At 43.7% G+C, this 19,611-nt stretch overlaps 1 protein-coding gene across 1 annotated transcript; it reads left to right on the forward strand.

Moving 5' to 3' along the window:
- Positions 1 to 4,477: 4,477 nt before the first annotated feature.
- LOC132399642 (uncharacterized) lies at positions 4,478 to 16,898 on the forward strand. Its single transcript, XM_059980238.1, has 6 exons — positions 4,478 to 4,602; positions 5,294 to 5,620; positions 9,315 to 9,605; positions 12,537 to 12,656; positions 12,758 to 12,816; positions 16,434 to 16,898. Exons 1-6 carry the CDS (start codon positions 4,560 to 4,562, stop codon positions 16,464 to 16,466), a joined length of 873 nt encoding a protein of 290 aa, XP_059836221.1. The 5' UTR covers positions 4,478 to 4,559; the 3' UTR covers positions 16,467 to 16,898.
- Positions 16,899 to 19,611: the final 2,713 nt, after the last annotated feature.

Consider the following 19,611-nt stretch of genomic DNA (forward strand, 5'->3'; position numbering starts at 1 on the left):
CATTTTGCTGGCTGACGTCACACGCCTGCGCAGTCACGCCTCTGTTTCACCCGTGTGGTAAAAAAAGTCACTCGCTCCAAATAAGCAGCAGTTCACTGGCAGCCGTCTTGCTTTGAATTAAAAAAAAACCGTTGAAGATTCCTTGCCTTTTTAAACCTTTCGCGTTTTGGCCCCTTTCCGTATCTAACTTGCAATCACAGAGACTCAGTTGGCAATCACTCCATGATTTCCTCTTTTTCTGAAACCTTGATTTCTGATCAGCAGTGCCACACCCTTACCTCTTTTGCACCCACTCGATCGTTTCTGAAACATCTAAAGCCTGGCACTCCAACTAACCGTTCCTACTCCTGAGCAATCCACGTCTCTGTAAAGACCACAACATCATTGCTTCACGTAATGATCCACGCTCTAAGCTCATCCGCTTTGTTCATGGTGTTTCTTGCATTAAAATAGTCACATCTCAAACCATCGGTCTGAGCGTATCCCTTCTCTATCAGCTGCCTATCGTTCATCTAGCACTGTCTCCAAGCTTTCTCTGATTGTGAGCCAATCACCTCTACTTCCTTCTTCACTGTTGGATTCCGAACCACGAGCAATTCTAGTTTAAACTCTCCCCAAGCGCAAACCTTCCTGCCAGGATATTAATCCCTGGGAATGAAGTGCATCCGTCCTTTTTGTACAGGTCACGTCTGTCCCAACTGAGACTAGACTCTGTGCCAGAGGCGTTGGCACTGCTGCTTTCCCCAGATAGGCCGCCTACCCCACCCCCCACAAACAATACGCAAATATGAATACTTATTGTTAAGGGGGACAGCCACAGGGGCACTCTCTAATATCTGACTCCAATTGTGAGCCAATCGCCTCTTCCTCTTTCTTTACTGTTCGGTCCCTAAGCCCCAGCAATTCTAGTTTAAACTGTCCCGAAGATGAAGCCTCCTTGTCAGGATATTGATCCTTCTGGGAATCAAGTGCAGCACGCCTGTCATAAACCAGGTCCCAATGATCCAGAAATCAGAATCCCTGCCCCCTGCTCCAATCCCTCAGCCACAAATTTATCCTCCACCTCACCCTATTCCTGTACATACTGTCGCTTGGCACAGAAGCTCGAGACGAATGCCTTTGAGGTCCTGCTTCTCAAATTCCTTCTTATCTCCCTGCAGTCTGATTTCAAGGCCTCCCTTTTCGTACCTATGTTGCAGGTACCAAAATGTAGCACGACCTCGGGCCGTTCAACTTCCAACTTCGGGATATTGTGGATGCGATCAGAATTATCTCGGACTCTGGCCCCTGGGAGGCAAATTACCATCCGTGTTCCTTTCCTTCGTCCACATAATTGCCTGTCTGACCTCCTAGCTTCAGAGTCCCCAATTACTGTTGCCCTCTCCCTTTCCTTATCTTTCTGAGGCACAGGACCAGACTCTGCGCTGGAGGCGCGGCTACTTTTGCTTTCCCCAGGTAGGCCGTACAGCTCCCTCCCCCCAGTTTCTTTCTCGCGCTAATAGTTACCGAGGTAAGACGGTTCCGTTGAGTCGTACATTCAGTGAAACGGTTTGGAAAGAGCTCAGCGGGGTCTCACGAGTATGCAGAACGGGGAGTCCCATCCTCCGAGACGGGACTATTCTTCCCGCGGGAATCGTGGCGTTTCCTGATGCCTGTTGAGAACAGCTTTACGGATCAGAGTGGCCAACAGTCCGCGTACCGCGTCTGTGTCACTGGGACTCAGTCGCCGCTTTCTGGAAGACGGTTTAGTGGAGGAAATGGAAAATACGGGGCCCCTTGTTTTCCAGGAAGCTGTTGGAAAAGGAAACATCTGCTTGAAGGGGCATTGTCAGTCCTCCAGACAAGCCGGTGCAGAAGAAATTCTTGATTGCCGCGGCTTCAGGGAACAACGAGCAAACCTCCCCTTCCCTTTAAAGGGGCTGGATCATCATTCACCTGGTCTCTCATACGTCGGTGGATGGCCTACCGCAAAGGGACAACGAACTAACATAATCGCCGAGCTAGCGATTGAAGAGAAATCCGAGGCAACTAACAAAGGAACTGGAGGAACTCATCGGGTCAGGGCGTATCTTTGAAGGGAAGTGGACAGTGGACATTTCGTGTCAAGACCCTTAATCTATGCTTGTAACGAAGACAGATTGTCCCCGAAGTATACAACCCCCGGTTTCCCACGTTGACATGATGTTATTAAACTAAATAAAGGTGTTATTAAATATTGGTATCAGTATCAGTTTATTATTGTGACATATACCAAAGTAGAGTGAAAATCTTGTCTAGGATGCCGCTTAGGGAGATAAAATCATTACACAATGCAATATGGTAGTGTAAAATAAGTACAATGCAGAATAAAGTGCAACAGCTACAGACAAAGTGCAGTGCGGGTAAACAATGAAGTGCAAATAATATCCAGGTAGATTGTAAAGACAGAATTCCATCTGTGTTGCCCTTAAAGCATTTGTTTAGTTTATTACATTTTCGCTTTAGTAATTCGTTTGTGATTATTTTCCAGTTACAATTAAGGTTGTTAAAGTTAAGTTAAGTCAATTCATTGTCTGTGACGTATCGCGGCATGCGGTGACGTCACACCAGGTTTCGCTGCGACTTGTAGGAAAATATCGGTGTAAAATATCTGCACTTTAATGAGACTTTAATGTAATATAGTTTGTTGTAATTTTACTTTTACAAGTATTTATGATGTACATGTGATGCCAAGAAGGAAACAACTACTGTAGATATTTTGTATTGTTTTGTCAACAGTTTTCACCATACGTTAATGTGGAAGAGTGAACAGTAAACGGTTAATCTTACTGCGACCGTGTCTTCATTGACTACGGTTTAACTCGGTGTTTAGTTCAGAGTACCTACACCTGCACGAGAACACTACACCATCCATACATGAGGTCCGGACAAGAGTCTCACAACAGTGGACAGAAGCTGCCCTTGGGCCCGGAGGTACGTGATTCAATGGCTTTTGTATTTTTTCCCTTTGGGAGAGCAAAGAAGAGAGAATGTCCGGGGTGGGTGAGGTCTTCCATTATGGTTTACTGAGTCTGCTTTCCGTGGCATGCTGAGCTCCGTTCACAATTCTCTGTGGAAGCCCAAAAACTGTGGAAATATTTAGTAATCATAACATAGGAAAAAAAACACAGGAACATGCCCTTCGGTCCACGATGTATTTTGCTGAACACTGTGACAAATGAAACTAATTCTCGTTTACTTGAACGTGATCCATGTCCTGTCATATTGACATTTTTGTCTAAAAGACTCTTAAACGCCTCTGTCATAAACACAAAAAGTTCAGGAGATGCTGAAAATCCAGAGCAACAGACACAAAATGCTGGACAGCATTTGAGAAAAGGAATAATGGATAACGATCCATATTTTGCTCCTTTAATAGGCCTTTACATCGGTCCCTGAGGGACACCACTTGTCACAAACCTCTATCACGAATATCAGCGTGCGTGTGTGTGCTTATACATGCGTTTAAGTGTGTATATGATGTGATTTTTGACCAAGATAATAGAGCCGCTTAGTACAATCAAACACTCAGTATAATTGGTTGATTATTGTAGCGAGGAACAGTGAAAAAATCTTTCTTTCACGTCCATTTCAGAGAGATCGTTTCATCACATCAGTACAACTCCCACTGGTCACTGTCAGCGCATGCCATGCCAGCCTCCTCCCTCCACTCTCCTCAATTTGTAACTTCATCCCTCTCCTCCTTAACTTGCCTACCAAACTACTGTTTAACTTCAACTTCTGTGGAAATATCCAGAAGGAATCCCGAGTGAAAACGAGCCGCGCTGCCCACTGTGCGGTTTTCAGGCGAGAAGTTAAACTGAAGCTGATCTATTCATTACCACTCCACTGAAAACAAGAGAAAGTGAGCTCTTTCCGATCCTGGAGCCAATGTCTATCAATCGAGAGCAGACACCATTACGTGGACGGTTTGTTGGAGCTTTCTGTGTAAATATTGCTCGGTGTCTTTTCAATGCTGCAACAGCGATTAGAAAAACACTTCGTTGTGTTTTAAAAAAAAACTTTGGAACGCAGGAGGCGTGGAACATGTTAGAATCGTCCTCGCCCGCCTCCAACACAACTATCGCCGCATGGAAACATCGGTAAAACCACTTCACCAAACACTTCTAGATTTAAAATTAACCCCGACAAGGAAGCCGCCTCTGTACTTCTCTGGAGGAAGGCTTCCAGTCCTAATTAGGCCTTCATGATAAACCTAACCAGAGTCCTGTCTATAGTCTCACGCACCAGAGTTAACCCTATGTAGAGTGCTTCGAGTGTAGTCTGACCAAAGCGAGGAAGCGTATATATTTTTTATGTGTTTGCAAACCGCGTTCCATCTGCTTTTACCTGGCCCCGCGTAAACAGGAAACCCGCAGAACGCCTCTACCTTTTTCCAATACAACCAAACATTTATTAATAAGCATTACGTCTGATTCTCATCAATTACAAAGGATCTCGCCCCCTCCCTTGCGCCAACTTTACAAACCGATGAACACGCGTCTGCGATTAACACCCGGAGTTTAACTCGGACACGAACAATGAGATGCTGCGCGGTCTTCGCGCTCTCTTACTTAGTGCAAGGTGAGCGACCCGAATCTCGGGAAGAGAAGAGCTTGGGCAGCTAGTTTAGAGGGAATGCTGATCGTTAATTACACCGAAGGGATTTGGTAAAATAAATAAGTGGATTCTAATACCGGAGGGCATGCATTAAAGTTTCGAAGGAGATGTGAAAGGCAGATAATAGTGATGCCTGGAATGCGCTGGAGAGGTAATAGAGGCAGTACATTAGGGAGTTTTGAAATATGTTTAGATAGGCGCATTGATGCGAGGAAAGTAGATGTTGTGTCGACAGAAGAGATTAGATGGCCACTTGATTATTAATTTAATTGGTTAGGCACAAAAGGGCCCGTTACTCTGCTGTACTGTTCTATATTCTATGTCGATATTTTTTGGTTAGCCATCGATACCGGTAATCAGAGAAAGTAGAAGATAGAATTAGAAAGGTAGATTGCTCTGGAGAGAAAGTTAGGTAAATTAATTCCCACCCCACCAGGGAATGAAGTAACTGGAAGGATTTCCAATGGAGTTTTAAGAAGGGGATTTAGATGCAATTATGAGAGTAGAGCAGCCGGTAATACAATTAACTGTAGAGACTGAGCATGCTGCTCTTTCTGTGTTCCAAAGTCTCAATTCGTAAAAAGATGGCGCGAGGTTGAACTCGCTGTGGTATCAGTGAGAGGACCACTCTGTGATCAAATCTTCCTTCTCTCAGTTTCTATGTCTCAGGCTGCCTTGTTCCAGTCTCCGCCGATTCAGACCGTCCGTGTCGGAGGTCGAGCCATCTTGAATTGTAGCCGGGACCTCGGTATGCTTGCTTTTATAAAGTGGTATAAACGGAACGACCAAAGGCATCTGCAGTTCATTTTCACGGTGAGCAGATTCGGGAAAGCGGAGGGGAGGTTCTCGGGGCAAGTGGACGACAAATCGGCCAATTACTCCCTGGAGATTAAAAACGTCCAGCAAACTGATTCCGGGATCTACTTCTGCGCAGACCAGCTCTATGGTCAGTTCGGCAATGGATCCAAACTAGTGGTCACAGGTAAATCATCGTAACAAGTTCATTCATTTCTGCTGATGCTGGGATTCTTTTCTATAGTCCATCACCCCTACTGGGCACAGACGCAGAAAGCAGGTCGCCAGAGTCTTCTATCCTGTGCCACTTTCAAATTGTCCCAGAGTGTAGCCCATTTTAGAACGTCTTTCTTCCCCCAGGGAGCTTCTGTTTGTGTTACTGATGTTTTATGGGGATGGGGTTTTGTAGCTGGGCTTAGAACTGTATATGGCGGCTTTTTGCTAGAGACCAGAAAGTACGTAGAGGGTATAATTAGTACGTTCACAAATGATACGGGAATTTCTGATGCTGTTGGAAGTGCGGAGAGTATGTGTGAGCTACAGAGTGATGCTGCTGAGGTTAATTCGGTTTAATTAACAACACGGCATCAGTCTCTTTCAATTACGAGTTAATGTTCACGTCTTTCGGTTGAGGGAGGAAATCGGAGCACTGGGAGGAAATCCACGCGTTCTCGTACTAACGCCTTACAGGTACCGACGGGGATTGAACCAAAGTCCTACAGATGGCTCACTGAAACGTTGCCATAACCGCTACACTACCGTGCCACCCCTAAAGGTGGTCAGAACGATGGCAGCTGTAATTTAAATTTGAGAAATTTGAGGCGAAGTGTTTTGGAAGCTCGGGTACAGATATAATGAACAGCAGTAGCAAAGGAGACTTGGAAACAAGGTGGTGAAGCAAACATGCCAAATACTTGCCTTCAGTTGCCGCGGAATAGAATCTAACAGCAAGGAAATGGGTATATTCAAACTCTGTAACACATTAATCAAACCAAAATCGGAGTTGTCTGTTAAAATTGGAGCCAGGACGTTAACTGGAGCAAGGGCGCGATTGCGTTGGAGAGGATGCAGAGAGGATTCACCAGTTTTGCGTCCTCGAAGTTCTCGAATATTTAATGCTCGTCATTAAAGGCTCAGTACGGATCTTTAAGATCCGACAAGAGAGGTCTTTAATTAAGTGTGTAGGCTACCAATGCGGGAAGGAATGCTACTTAACCATATCTAAGTGAATGAAGTTTGTGATAAGACCATAAATTATCTCAGCAGTTTCATGGCAGATGTATTTTCCCTTTCGAAGCGATTCTCCGGCATTCTCCACGTAACCCTTGACACCCTTACTAATTAAGATCCTATCAATCTGAGCTTTAAAAATTGGCCTGCATAGCCCCCTGTGGCAATGAATTCCACAAATTTACCACCTTCTGGCTCGTCAGTTTGAAGAAGTGTCAGCTGGGGAGCGGTTTTGGAATAGTAGCCGTGACTCCACATATTTCAAGTGGGTATGGAACATCAATGTTCGCATGAAACAGAAATAAACTTCTTAAATTGGGCAAATCCATGTTCGTTAATATTAGACAGGAGCTGGATAGAGTTCAATGGGAACACCCGCTTGCCGGTAAGTCCCTATGTGTATGGAAGAAATAGGAAGAACTCAGGGCCAACATGTTCCTGTAAGGGTAAAAGGAAGATGTCATAATCTCAGAGAATTATGTACGACAAGATTTTTGAGGATGGATGAAAAAGAAAAAAATGAAACGCATGGCATGTATAGAAATTTAAAGACGATTGAAGCCCTACCTGGTATCAAAACGGAAGGCAATACTTAAAAGGCAGACTAAGTAAGGTCACAAATATCAATGGCAAGCAGATAAGAGTTTGGCTGCAAGCCACCTAAAAGTGTATTAAGGGTGAAAGATCATCCAAGGAAATATTAGAGCCTATTACATGCAACGGACGAATCGGTCTTTGGAGCTAGAAGATATTGTAATGGCCCTATATGAGAACGCTTCATCAGAATTCAAAAAGGTAGCGCACCTTGTAGATGGAGGCATCAGTGAAGGGAAAGGTGATCTTTTGGTGTAAATCTCAAGAAATGAAGAACAAGTGTTTGAATCCATAGTGGTTTTAAAAGTCAAAAATCACCGGCTCTATCCTAGGCTTTTGTGGCAAGCAAAGTGTGAGATTACTGGGTCTTTAAGTGAGGTATTGTAAATATTCGCTGTGTACATGTGAGTTTACTGGAAGGTAGCAGTTGGAGTAACGGGGAAAAGACTGGCAAAATAGACCTATGAGTGGTAGGGATCTTAAAAGACTGCACTTCGTGGGACAGGATGAATAATATCTTGGCGTGACAAGGTCTAATCAGAGACAGCCAAGCTGGCTGTGTCAATATCTGATCATGTCCGAGAAACAGTGCAATCAATGTATGTTTTACATGCACTTCAGTGAACCCTCTGACAAGGACCCACATAGACATGGACCAGGGCATTTTGGCAAGCAATTGCACATTAGACTGGCAACAAGGGCAAGGTAAGGTTGGATGCCTGTTACTAACGATTTTGTCCAAGAATAGATGGTTTAACCTTGGCTCTTTGAAATATTCTTGAATAGTTTAGATTTTGATATCAGAAGCAAAATCAGTAAATTTGTGGAGAATATAAAGAAGGGCGAAAAAGTGGATAGTACGGATAGTGTGATAGTCTTTGTCCAAGGGGTGATACTGTAGTGTTGGTGAAATGCATTATAAATGTTAACCCGGATCAGCGCGAGTGGATGCGTTTTGGGAGGATTAATGAGGAAAGGACATGAGAAACATTGATATTGAAGAACAGAAGGACCTTGGATTACAAATCCAGTGACCATTCAAAGTGGCATCGCATGTATATAGTGTGATGATTAAGGCAAATGGATATTGGCCTTTCGTTAGTCAGGTTATTGAATTGACAGACAGGGAGGTTATAGACACGAAGTAAACAGCAGGAGGCCCTTCTATACATTTGTGGTAGACAAACAAAAGTGCTTAAATTTAGTAAAAGGTAGAAGATTTCGTATATTTAGAAAATTAGTATAAGGATGAAGGATCAACCATCATAGACTGGTTGCAGTAGATTTGCTGACAGCATCTAAGAAATGTCTAGATGTGTTCATTGATTACTTAGACAGAAGGGTCTTTGCTAAGTGTAGGAAGACGGGACTAATGTGGATTGGTGCTCACTGGTCGAGATGATGAGCCGTATTGTCTGCTTCCCGGCTGTGGGTCTCTATCACAACGATGCCGTTTCATTTGCGAGGACCGGCTGTAACTTTGCTTTATTTTCCTTGGGGTGGAGAGGGTAAGCTGATAGAAGTGTGAAACATTAGCTGAGTCTAATCACGGGACAATATACAATTACCAATTAACGTACTGACTGGTACGATTTTGGACTGTACCATGAAACTGGAGGATCCGGTGGAAACTCACGCTCTCCACGAGGAATGGCGTTTCAGGGTGACAAACTCCTTACAGTAGAATCCGTGGTTGAACTCCAAACTCCGTCTCCTTGAAGTATGATAGCGTCCTGTTAAACGCTCTGCTGCCGAGGCGCCGGTAAATGTATCGATAAGCCTATATAGAGGAGTGGTGGGAGCTTTAGAGAAGGCTTGAAGAAAGATGTTTCTCTCCGAGGGGCGTTGGGATCTCACTCCCTGAGGGTTAGCGATGCAGCTACCCACTCAGTTTTGGAGGCGAATTATCACAGACAGAGGGCCTTATAAACTAGGATTAGCACAGATATGTTATACACCGCCAGCACGGGGAAGATAGCCAGAATAGCCTGTGTTTGAAACCGTGATTAAAATTGGCCATCCAATTAATACAGTGTTGTTGTGTTTTCCGCATTCAGCACAGCCTCCCACCATATTCCTGTTAGCGCCGCAAGCGGATCAAATTGCCCGAATGCAACTGGTGACATTGATGTGTTTAGTGAGAGGCGTGTCTTCCCACTCGCTGAGCATCCGCTGGAACATATCGGGAAATACCACAGAAGGTCGCGTTGATCCCCCGATATTTGATCCGGACGGAGGCTACAGCGTTAGAAGCCGCTTCCAGATCCCGGCGGAAAGTTGGCGTAGCGGCGCTGTCTGCACTTGCGCCACTGGACAGCTGGTCAGTGACAGTGTCTCCGCTCAGAAAGGTATCGTAGAAACTAGCGATTCCCATTAGCTTTATGATGCGAGGCATTCGGCTCTTTGTGTTTATGCTTAGTATCGAGTTAAATCCCGCTCTCCAGCGCTGTCTCCGTGGCCCCAACGGCTCTACTGCCGCATTCAAAGACTGCGTAAATGTGAGCAGAGCTTCTCCCTCTCGCCACCGATCATGGAAACTTTCACCTCTCTCCGAGTGAAACCCTTTCTCTTATTTCCTTTGTCATCACTCAAAACTAACTTTTAATGGGCATCTCTTGGTTTGGCCACTCTGCTCAGGGAAATGGTCAGAATCAGAATCAGATTTATTATCGTTGACTTTTTATTCATAATAATTCATTTTTGTTTCTTCAAACTGCAAAGTACATTTATTATTAAAGTATGTATATGTCACGATATATCGCATTGAGATCGCGGACACTCACAGTCGTATTACAGCAGAATTTGTGAATAGCTATGAATAACGAAGACTGATATACAAACGAAGTCAAATCGCATAAATAATAAATGTTAATAAATAATAATCAGTTGTAGAGTCCTTGAAAGTACTCATCTCCCGACACACGACTCCGATAAATTTTGGATAGATAAGCTTTAATTGGCAAGTGTACATTGAAAAATACAGTGAACTGCGTCTTTTGCGTCGAATCAAATCAGTGAAGGTGTTCTGGGGCAGCCCGTAAGTGCCGCCATGCTTCCAGCGTCAGCATAGCATGCCTATGTCCTGGGAATGTGAAGGGCAAACCGGAGCATTCAGAGGCAACCCATGGGGTTACCGGGAGAATGTACAATCTCTTTACAGACAGCAGCAGGAATCGAGCCACGATCTTTCAGCCGGCACTGTAAGTCGTTTCGCTAACCGATATGTTACCGCACTGACCTATAAATTTCCCCAAAGGCATCTCAGAATTTATTTCATGGGGGAAACCGGTTATAAAACATTCAAATTATCACAAGACACAAGTAGTTCAGGCCCGAAAATGACCTATTCACCGCCGACTCTCCGTCGGTTAACCATTCCTCTTTCCAGGCCAATATAGCGCTTCGTAGCGCCGGGCGGGCTTAGCTGTCACAGATCGAACACTTCTGAACATGCGCGATCCTGTAGGTTCCAGTTCGGCTTTACCTATCATATTTGCTATAATCTCAAAAGTTAGTAAATTTCAAGCTCAAATCTCACTGGCTCTGTAAATGGAGGATAACGTAGAAGGGAAGGAATAGACTGGTTTTAGAGTGTAATGGTCTGCACAGCATCATTATCCCTTTACTGTGCTGCACAGATTTCCGTTCCGTGATCTATTCATCTCAAAAGCTAGTCGTCATGGCTCTTGCATCTTGTTATTCACCTACACTCCACATTCTTTGTAAATGCAATTCACCAGTTTCTCCTTTTGTGCTAATCGACGTCTTATGTGCTATATGATCTGTCTGGATGGCAAACTTTTCACTGCATCTCAGTTTATGTAATGACAATAAACCTGATACTAATTACCATAACCTTCCAAGATTTATTACCTTCCAAATTAGACCCCAGATACAAAGCTTGCAAAGGAAAGTGACCAATCAGATCACTTTCTATAACATTCCCTCCGGCTCTTATGGTCCTCAATCTCGTGGTTGTTCTTGGCGGAGTCTGGACTTGAGACTGAGACTTGAGACTTGAGACTTGAGACTGAGACTGTCCCCGATTTCTGACCTTTGTATCCCCTTTAGCCTTGCCGCATAGAATGGGAAATCATACTTGCTTTGACTCTTTGTTGCCACATAGTTACCAGCAACGCCTTCCTATCTGTGAGGCAGCGGGAATATCTGGTGGAATGCTACATGATCACGCGGAAACGTGCACACTTCACAGAGCGGACATTCTAGAGCTGGATGGAAATCGTGACCTTAGAGTAACGAGCTCGCTTTACAATAGAATAGAGCGAACATATCCGAGACAGAGCGACAAACAGACGTTGGCTGGCAAGCGAAGGGTAATCAGAGACCACACTCCCCAACCTTGATAGAAGTGTTGGAGTAAGGACCGTTAATGTTATTGGTATTAACCCAGTATCAGACTAGAGCAGAAGTGGAAGAACATGTAAATGCCCCCGGAAGCCCAAGTACTAGTATGGGGTTGTTGGGCCGAAAGGCCAGTTCCTGTGACGAGTAGAAAGCCATTTGGATAGACTGTTGTAGAGATCTAAGGTCAGTATTTTCAAAAGGAATGAGAGATTAGAGCATAAGACCACAAGACGTTGTATTATTCAGCTCATCGAGTCTGCTCAGCTATTCCATCGTCGCTGCTTCACTGTCGCCCTCAAACGAATTCTGCTGCCTTTCCTCAAAACCTCTGACACTCTTGCTAATCGAGAAAGCATCAACCTCTTCTTTACATATATCAATTGCAAACTCAGCTAGCTCCATCATGGCCTACAGTTCCCTCAGTATCCAGGACACTTTCAAAACGCCATGCTTTAAAAAGTGGCATCTATCATTATGGACCCCATCATCCAGGACATGCCCTCTACGCATTGCTTCACTCAAGATCGAACTCTGAGAGTCTGAAAAAACACACTCAAAGTTTTAGGATCAGCTTCTTTCCCTCCGCCATCAGATATCTGAATGGAAAATTAGCCCATGAACACTACCTCACGATATTCCCTCTCTGTTTGCCCTACTTATTTAATTTGCAGACAGACTGACAGCCGGACACATACATATACTTCCTATTGTAATTTATAGTTTTGATTATTGCGCATTGCAATTTACTGCTACAGCAACACGGCAAGTCTCACGGCAAATACCTGATTCTGATTCTGATAATATCTTGAATTTATGTACAATGTGTTGACTAATTAGGACACACAGGCCAATAAATGCAGGTTGGAACTGATGCTAAATTACTTTCAATTGAAAGTCGATTCTATGTCCTTCAGACAGCCTGCAGCTCCAACTCTGTCATGTGCTTTCAACTGGCCTGGCGGCGACCCTCGTGTTCCTTGCTGTAGGGGCGACCACTGTGGCCATTAAGAAGTATCGGAAGGAACGCAAACCAGGTAACGTGCTGGCCTTAACCCAATCATGACCTGAACTTCTCGCCAAACGGTGAATAATCCCTTTGAAGAAAAGCTCACTTTTAAACATCTCTTTCAATCAGTAAAAGGAGAAACGGCAGGCAAAAGCACCACCACCCGGCGAAAGGATCGAGAACGTGATGTAAGTGCACACAATTTCAAGTACACCTGTAAACCTGCTCGTTAATGCGATACCCTGGCGTTTTCTGGCACACTATTCTGTAGCGCTTACTGAGGCCGGTTTGAAAAAACAAACAACCGTGGCAGCGATGTGACGAAACCGACTTGTTAATCAGGGGGGTTAGAGGAGAATGGGCTGACTGGTTTAAGCTGACAGGAAGGTGAAAGCAACTCAAATCATCACGTGTTACGACAGTGGTGTCAGAAGAGCATCTCTGAGCGCACAGTGCGTCGAACCTTGAAGTGAATGGGTTACAACAGCAGAATACCACACTGGGTTCCACTCCTGTACCCAATGATGCCAGCTACAAACAGGTAATTGCTTTCGATTAGAATAGTACAACACGGGAACAGGTCTTTCAGCCTCCGATGTTCCATTGAGCTAATTGAATTAGTGATCAAATACACAACTACACTAAATACTTCTGCTTGAAGAATGTCCATATTCTTCAATTTCCAGCATATCTATGTGCCTATCGTAAAGTATGCAGAACCGCTCTATCGCATTTTCTTCCACCAACACCTTGGTCAGCGAATTTCGGGCTCCTACCATTCTCTGTGTCAAAAATTTTGAACTTATCCCAATTTATCTTAAACGCATGCCTCGTTTCAACAATGTGGAAAAGCGATACTGGCTATCTTTCTTATCTGTGTCTCTCATAGTATGGAAATCTCTGACAAATATCCCCTCAAGTCTCAGAAGTACCAGAGAAAACACGTATGCTCAAGTTCAAGTTCAAGTTCAGTTTCTTGTCATTCAGCTGTACATATATATATCGCCAAACGAAACACGTTCCTCTGGACCAAGTTGCGCAACACAGTGCATATAACTTACACACCACACATTAAGTAATAAAACCATAATAATCACAAATATATTAACAAATAATACAACGCCTGCGGCACAAGTCAAAGGTAAACAGTATAACGCCAATGACACTTCATCCGTGCTGAGACATGGGTGGTGGCAGGGAGTTTAGTAGTCTTATGGCCTGTGGGATGAAGCTGTTTCCTACCCTAAAAGCTCTTGTTTTAATACTCCGGTACCGCCTACCTGATGGTAGTGGATAAGAAGGATTGTTGGAGGGATAGGAGGGATTACTGCCAATGTAAGAATTCGTATGAAAGGCCAAACTCTCCTTCCAGCAGATGCTCTCAATTCCAACCAGCATCCCAACAAACTTCTTCAGCACTTTTTCCAAAGCCTCAACATCCTTCGTATAATGGAGCCGATCAAAATTGAATTCAGAGATAAATGAACTGAACTCCAAAATCCCTCTGTATCGCACTGGTGTTAAGGGTCTTGTCATTAAAAGTGTACCATCCTTTTATAATGCAACGATTCTCACTTGGTGGGATTAAAGTCTGTCATTCGCCCGTATCTGCAACTGATCTTTATCCTTTGGTCGCCTTCTACACTCTCCACAACTTTAGTATCACCTGTAAACTTACTAACCAACCGATTTACATCTATATATATCACACATATATCACCTGTGGCAGAGATCCCAGTACAGATCCTTGCGGGACATAGCCCCCGCCGCCCAGCTGGAATAATTCCCTTCGACCGGTACCCTCTGTCTTAAATGGGAAAGCCTGTTCTGAATCCAAACGACTAATTCACCATAGAAACCATGCATTTGTTCATAACTCGGATCGTTAAGAATTATTTCCAATAACGTTCTTCCCACTGACGGGAGACTCACCGGTCTAAAATTCTCAAGATTATCCCTAATTCCTTTCAAAAATATTGGAACATTAGCTACTTACTAGTTCTGAGAGACCTCGCCTGTGTCTAGAGGCCACTGAGATATCGGTGAAGCCTCCAGCAATCTCATCTGTTGCTCCTCTCAATACTTAATGTTCTTTAAGAGACCCAGTACTGCCTCATTCTTTATCTCATAATGCAAAAACAAATTCGTACCCTCCACACTGATCTCGCCACCTTCCACATCTTTCTCTTTGATGTTAAGCAGTGAACCACATTCTTCACATCCATGCACATGTTCCCTCATTAATCATTCAGTTGTCCTATCCGCTGCTAATTATCATCTTGCTCTTGATGTTTGAATAGAACGTCCTGGGTTTCTCTTTAATCCTACTTGCCAAGTACTATTCGTGGTCCTTTCTGCCTTTCCTAACCGCTTCGAGTTAGTTTCCAGCTTCTTATAATTCTTAAGGGCTCTGTTTGATTTTTTAGCTCAGCAAACATTTTATTTTTTTACGAAAAGATTCCCTTTCCTTCCGGACCGGATTCACTGTCTGTCTCGATACCTGCGCCAAAGCAGCTGTTCACAATTGACGCTGTCCAGTTTCTGTCTAATATTCGCACATTTACCCTGTTCGAATGCAATGGTCTTTATAATATTCTTATTTACGGCTAACTGAAAAACTATGGAGTTTTGATCACTGTTCCCTAAATGTTCTCCTAGTGAACATTTGGCCAGGTTCATTATCAAACTCCAGTTCAATTTTGCCCCATCTTCTTGTTGGCATATCTGCAAATCGATATAGAAACTATTTAGGATTCAGCAAACAAATGGTGCACTGCATAAATCTCTGGCTTTAAGAAGTTTCCACTCTGCTAGGAAAGTTGAAGTCACCCACAACAACCCTGTAGTTATCATACCTTTGTGTAGGATTCATTGTTCTAAAACACATTCCAGATATAACAATAGACAGAAAGTAACACCAAATTGTAAGTTCATGTGACCCGTAGCTGGTCGCTCTCGGTTGGCGGGGTGTCTTTAAACGAGGAGCGGTCGGGTGTCCAGCTCCGCAGCAGTGAACATTGACAATGTTGGCGTTAGTCCTCAACAACAGAGTGCAGAACTCTTGAGAAGTCGTGGAGTTGCGGAAGAAGAGAAAGAATACAACAGGGAATGGAATTAGAGAGGGAATTTGAGGAGATTTCAATTGCAGGGAAACAGCTTAAAAAGGAGTTACAGATCGGCGAGGAGATAGAGGTTGTGTGCTGCATTGATAAAGGGGTTTAGGATTTGGACGAATTACACAGATCGAAGAAGGGTTAGATGGATTACACAGGTAGACGGTTTCGGGGCTGGAGGGGGTCTACACGGAGTGGTATACCGGCGGGACTGGTTACGCAAATAGGCTGCTGTGTAGGTGCTTAAGCAGTGCAGAGTCTGAAGGGATTTACATACAGTAGATAGGGAAGGACGTCAGTGCTGGTGGCGTTAGATGGGAAGGGAGACAGGGAAGATGTTATGCCGAACCATACTGCTTTTAAGGAACAACAGGACGTCCATGGGCCTTAAGATATTATGGATGTATTAGGTCCAGGGCTGGACAAGATTACACAGAGCACGGACTGAGGAATAATATTGAAATCGGAAGGACATCGCAGGGGCAGGTTCAGGGATTGGACGAGAGGGTCCTGCATTTTGTTGTTGGCTGTAATCAGGGAAATCAAAGGTGAATGAAAACCTTTTCCATACTATCACATCCCACTGATTTGGAATTAACGCGTGATTCAATTTCCTCATTCATACAGCCTGGCGAGGAATGGTGCAGGGTGGGGAGTGATACAGTAACCAATCTCATGCTATTCCCTTACAGATCTACGCCCAGCTGACGATTGATACTAACTGATCTGGAAAGGCAGAGCGAATATTATCCTTCGTGAACAACGACAGATTTAGACCCTGTTTCGTATGTGCGGAGCAAGTACTGCAACGGAGTAGTATGATTAAATGCTTTAAAGAGTCGTTTTAGTAACGGCACACACTGAACAACTTACAGTGCGGGTGAGACAAACCGGACCCACCGAGGCGAAAACGTGCACTCTCGAAAGAAGGCCCGCGTGCAGGAGGCCCAATTGATTCACGGCGCCATCGATCGGCCGCATGAGCACTTGTCATATTCCCGTTTCTCTCCATTCAAAGCCTCACTCGGAACTCCCTCAGTCTCAGACCAATTGGTAATAATGAACAACGGTTAATCTGCAGACCCATCCGTGCTTATGTACAGCTTGCTACGATTAAAACAGACCCTTGTACTAACTACTGCTTTAATAAACTAAAATTTGGCATGAAATTTAGATTTTTTTTCTTGGTCATCTAAACGCCGAATTGGTGGTGAGCCGCTTGTATGTAATAGTTCAAAGGTTGATTGCGTAATCTCCGTTGGAGACAAGGATACCAAATTCTCACTCCAGATCATGAAACGTTCCCACTAAAGGTACAGAAAGAAATCCTTACTGACAGGAGGTCAAGAAGATTAGTGAGTTAAATGCCTGGCTCAAGCATTGGCGTGGGAGAAGTAGGTTTGAATTCATGGAAAATTGGCACTCACATTTCGGGAAGGAATCCGATGGGCTCCAGCTGAACCGTGATGGGACATGAATTCTTAGCGAAACGCATAACTAGCGCTTTAGATAGGGCTTGAAACAAATAGTAGGGGTGGGTTCGACAGATTGGAGAAGTATGGGTAAAGTAAAACGGAAAGATTTGGATAAAGAAAAAGCAAAAAAACAAAAAAGGGAAAAGTAGTAGTGGAGTGAAGAAAACTCAAATGGAAAAGAGTAAAAGATTACAAGATATTAAAAGCACAACGAGTGTAAAGGTACTTTATTTAAATACCGATAATATATGTAACAAGATCAGTAAACATGTCGTCCAAATCGGTACAAAGCAGTATGATTTAGTGGCCATCACAGAAACGTAGTTGCAAGCTGGGGAAGATTGGGAATTAAATATCCAGCAATATCAGTTAATGCAGAAGGATTGGCAGGAAGGTAAGGGAGTTAAGGTAGCGTTATTAATTAGAGATGAGACCAGAGTGATAGAGAGAGACGATGTAAGATCTGAGGAGGAAAATGTTGAATCCATCTGGGCAGAGATTAGGAACAGTAGTGAAATAAAAGGTCTCTGGTGGGAGTTGTCTATCGGCCGCTAAATAATAACATTATGGTGGCACAGGCAATAATCAAAGAAATATCTGAGGCATGTAAGAATGGAACAGCAGTTATCATGTGGGACTATTAACTTGCACATAGATTGGGTGAAATAAGCTGCTAGACGGTGGCTTGACGAGAACTTCGTGGAGTGAAATGTGACTGCTTTCTTGAACAGCATGTTACCGAACCTACAAGGGAACGTCCTATCTTACATCTGGTTCTGTGCAACGACACAGGTAAAACTAGTGATCCTGTAGTTAAGGATCCTCTTGGAAAGCCTGATCACAGTATGATTAAGTTTGTCATAGAAATGGAGAGTGCAATAGTTTGATCTGCAACCAGTGTATTATGCCTTAACAATGGAGACTGCAATGGAATGAGGGTGGGTTTGGTTAGTGTAGACTGGGAACACAGGCTATGTGGTGAGACGGTTGAGGAACAGTGGAAGATCTTCAAAGACATTTTTCACGGCACTCAACAAATGTATATTGCAGTAAAAGACAAGGACGGTAAAGGCGGTGAGAGCCTTGGATGAGTAAGATAATAAAAGAAGGCATTAGACTAAATATTCGTGTTTACAACGTCGCCTAGAGTAGTGGGAAACAGGAAGATAGAGAAAACTTTAACTTTAGGGAAAACAGCAAAGAACCACTAAGCGAGCAATAAAGGAAGGGAAGCCAGACAACGAAAATAAACCAGCACAAAATATAAAACGGATCACGAAACTATTATAATCATACAAACCGGAAAAGGATGGCTAAGGTGAACGTGGGTCCTTGGGAGACGAGAATGAGGAATTGATATTGGGTAATGAGGAAATGGCTGAGGCTTTGAATGACTATATTATATCAGTTTTCACAGTGGAGAACATGTCTAACATGCCAAGAGAGATGATATGGATGCGATGGGAGGTGAGGACTTCGATACAATAACTATCACTAAAGAGGTAGTGCTGAGCAAACTTGCAGGTCTAAAGATAGACAAGTCCCCTGGTTCTGATGGAATGCATCACAGGATACTGAAAGAAATGGCAGGGGTTATAGTTGAAGGCTTGGTCATATGTTAGCAAAATTTTCTGGACTCTGGCAGGTGCTGACGGATTTGGCGAAGGCGTATGTCACGCCACCATTCAAAGGGAATGTAGGCTAAAGGCAGTTAACTATAGGCCAGTTTGTTTAACATCTGTAGTTGTGAAAATGATTGAAGCTATTGTTAAAGAAGAAATAACGAAGCATCTGGGAAGACGTTGCATGGATTCAGCAAAGGCAGGTCCTGTTCGACAAATTTACTGGAGATCTTTGATGATATAACAAGCGCAGTGGATAAAGCAGAACACCTGGATGTTCTTTACTTGAACTTCCAGATGGCTTTAGATAAAGTGCCACATAAAAGACTTATCCATAAAATAAGAATGCTTAGACTTGGGTGTAATGCATTAGCATGGATAGATGATTAGTTAGCCAATAGAATGTAAAGATTTGGGATACATGGGTGTTTCTCTGGTTGCTAATCAGTGGTGAGTGATGTGCCGCAGGGGTCGGTGCTGGGCCTGTAGCTGTTCACGATATACGTTAATGATCTGGAAGAGGGGACCGACTGTTTTGTATCTAAGTTTGCTGATGACACTATATGGATTGGAAAAGCAAATTGTGCAGAAGGAACGGAGAGTCTGCAGAGATATATAGATAGGTTAAGTGAGTGGGCAAAGGTCTGGCAGATGGAGAACAATGTTAGTAAATGTGAGGTTATATACTTCAGAAGGAAAAACGGAAGATCAGATTGTTATTTAAACGGTTAAAAGATTGCAGCGTGATGCTGTGCAGCAGAACGGGCGTGCTT

This window comes from Hypanus sabinus, chromosome 9 (assembly GCF_030144855.1).
Source record: "Hypanus sabinus isolate sHypSab1 chromosome 9, sHypSab1.hap1, whole genome shotgun sequence".
NCBI classification, from domain to species: Eukaryota; Metazoa; Chordata; class Chondrichthyes; order Myliobatiformes; family Dasyatidae; genus Hypanus; species Hypanus sabinus.

Excerpts from the sequence above, each read along its gene's own strand:
- LOC132399642 (XM_059980238.1), top strand. The coding sequence starts at position 4,560 with ATGAGATGCTGCGCGGTCTTCGCGCTCTCTTACTTAGTGCAAG. Across the intron at positions 4,603-5,293 it reads GCTCTCTTACTTAGTGCAAG|TTTCTATGTCTCAGGCTGCC; the intron begins GTGAGCGACCCG and ends TCCTTCTCTCAG. Across the intron at positions 12,657-12,757 it reads TCGGAAGGAACGCAAACCAG|TAAAAGGAGAAACGGCAGGC; the intron begins GTAACGTGCTGG and ends TCTTTCAATCAG.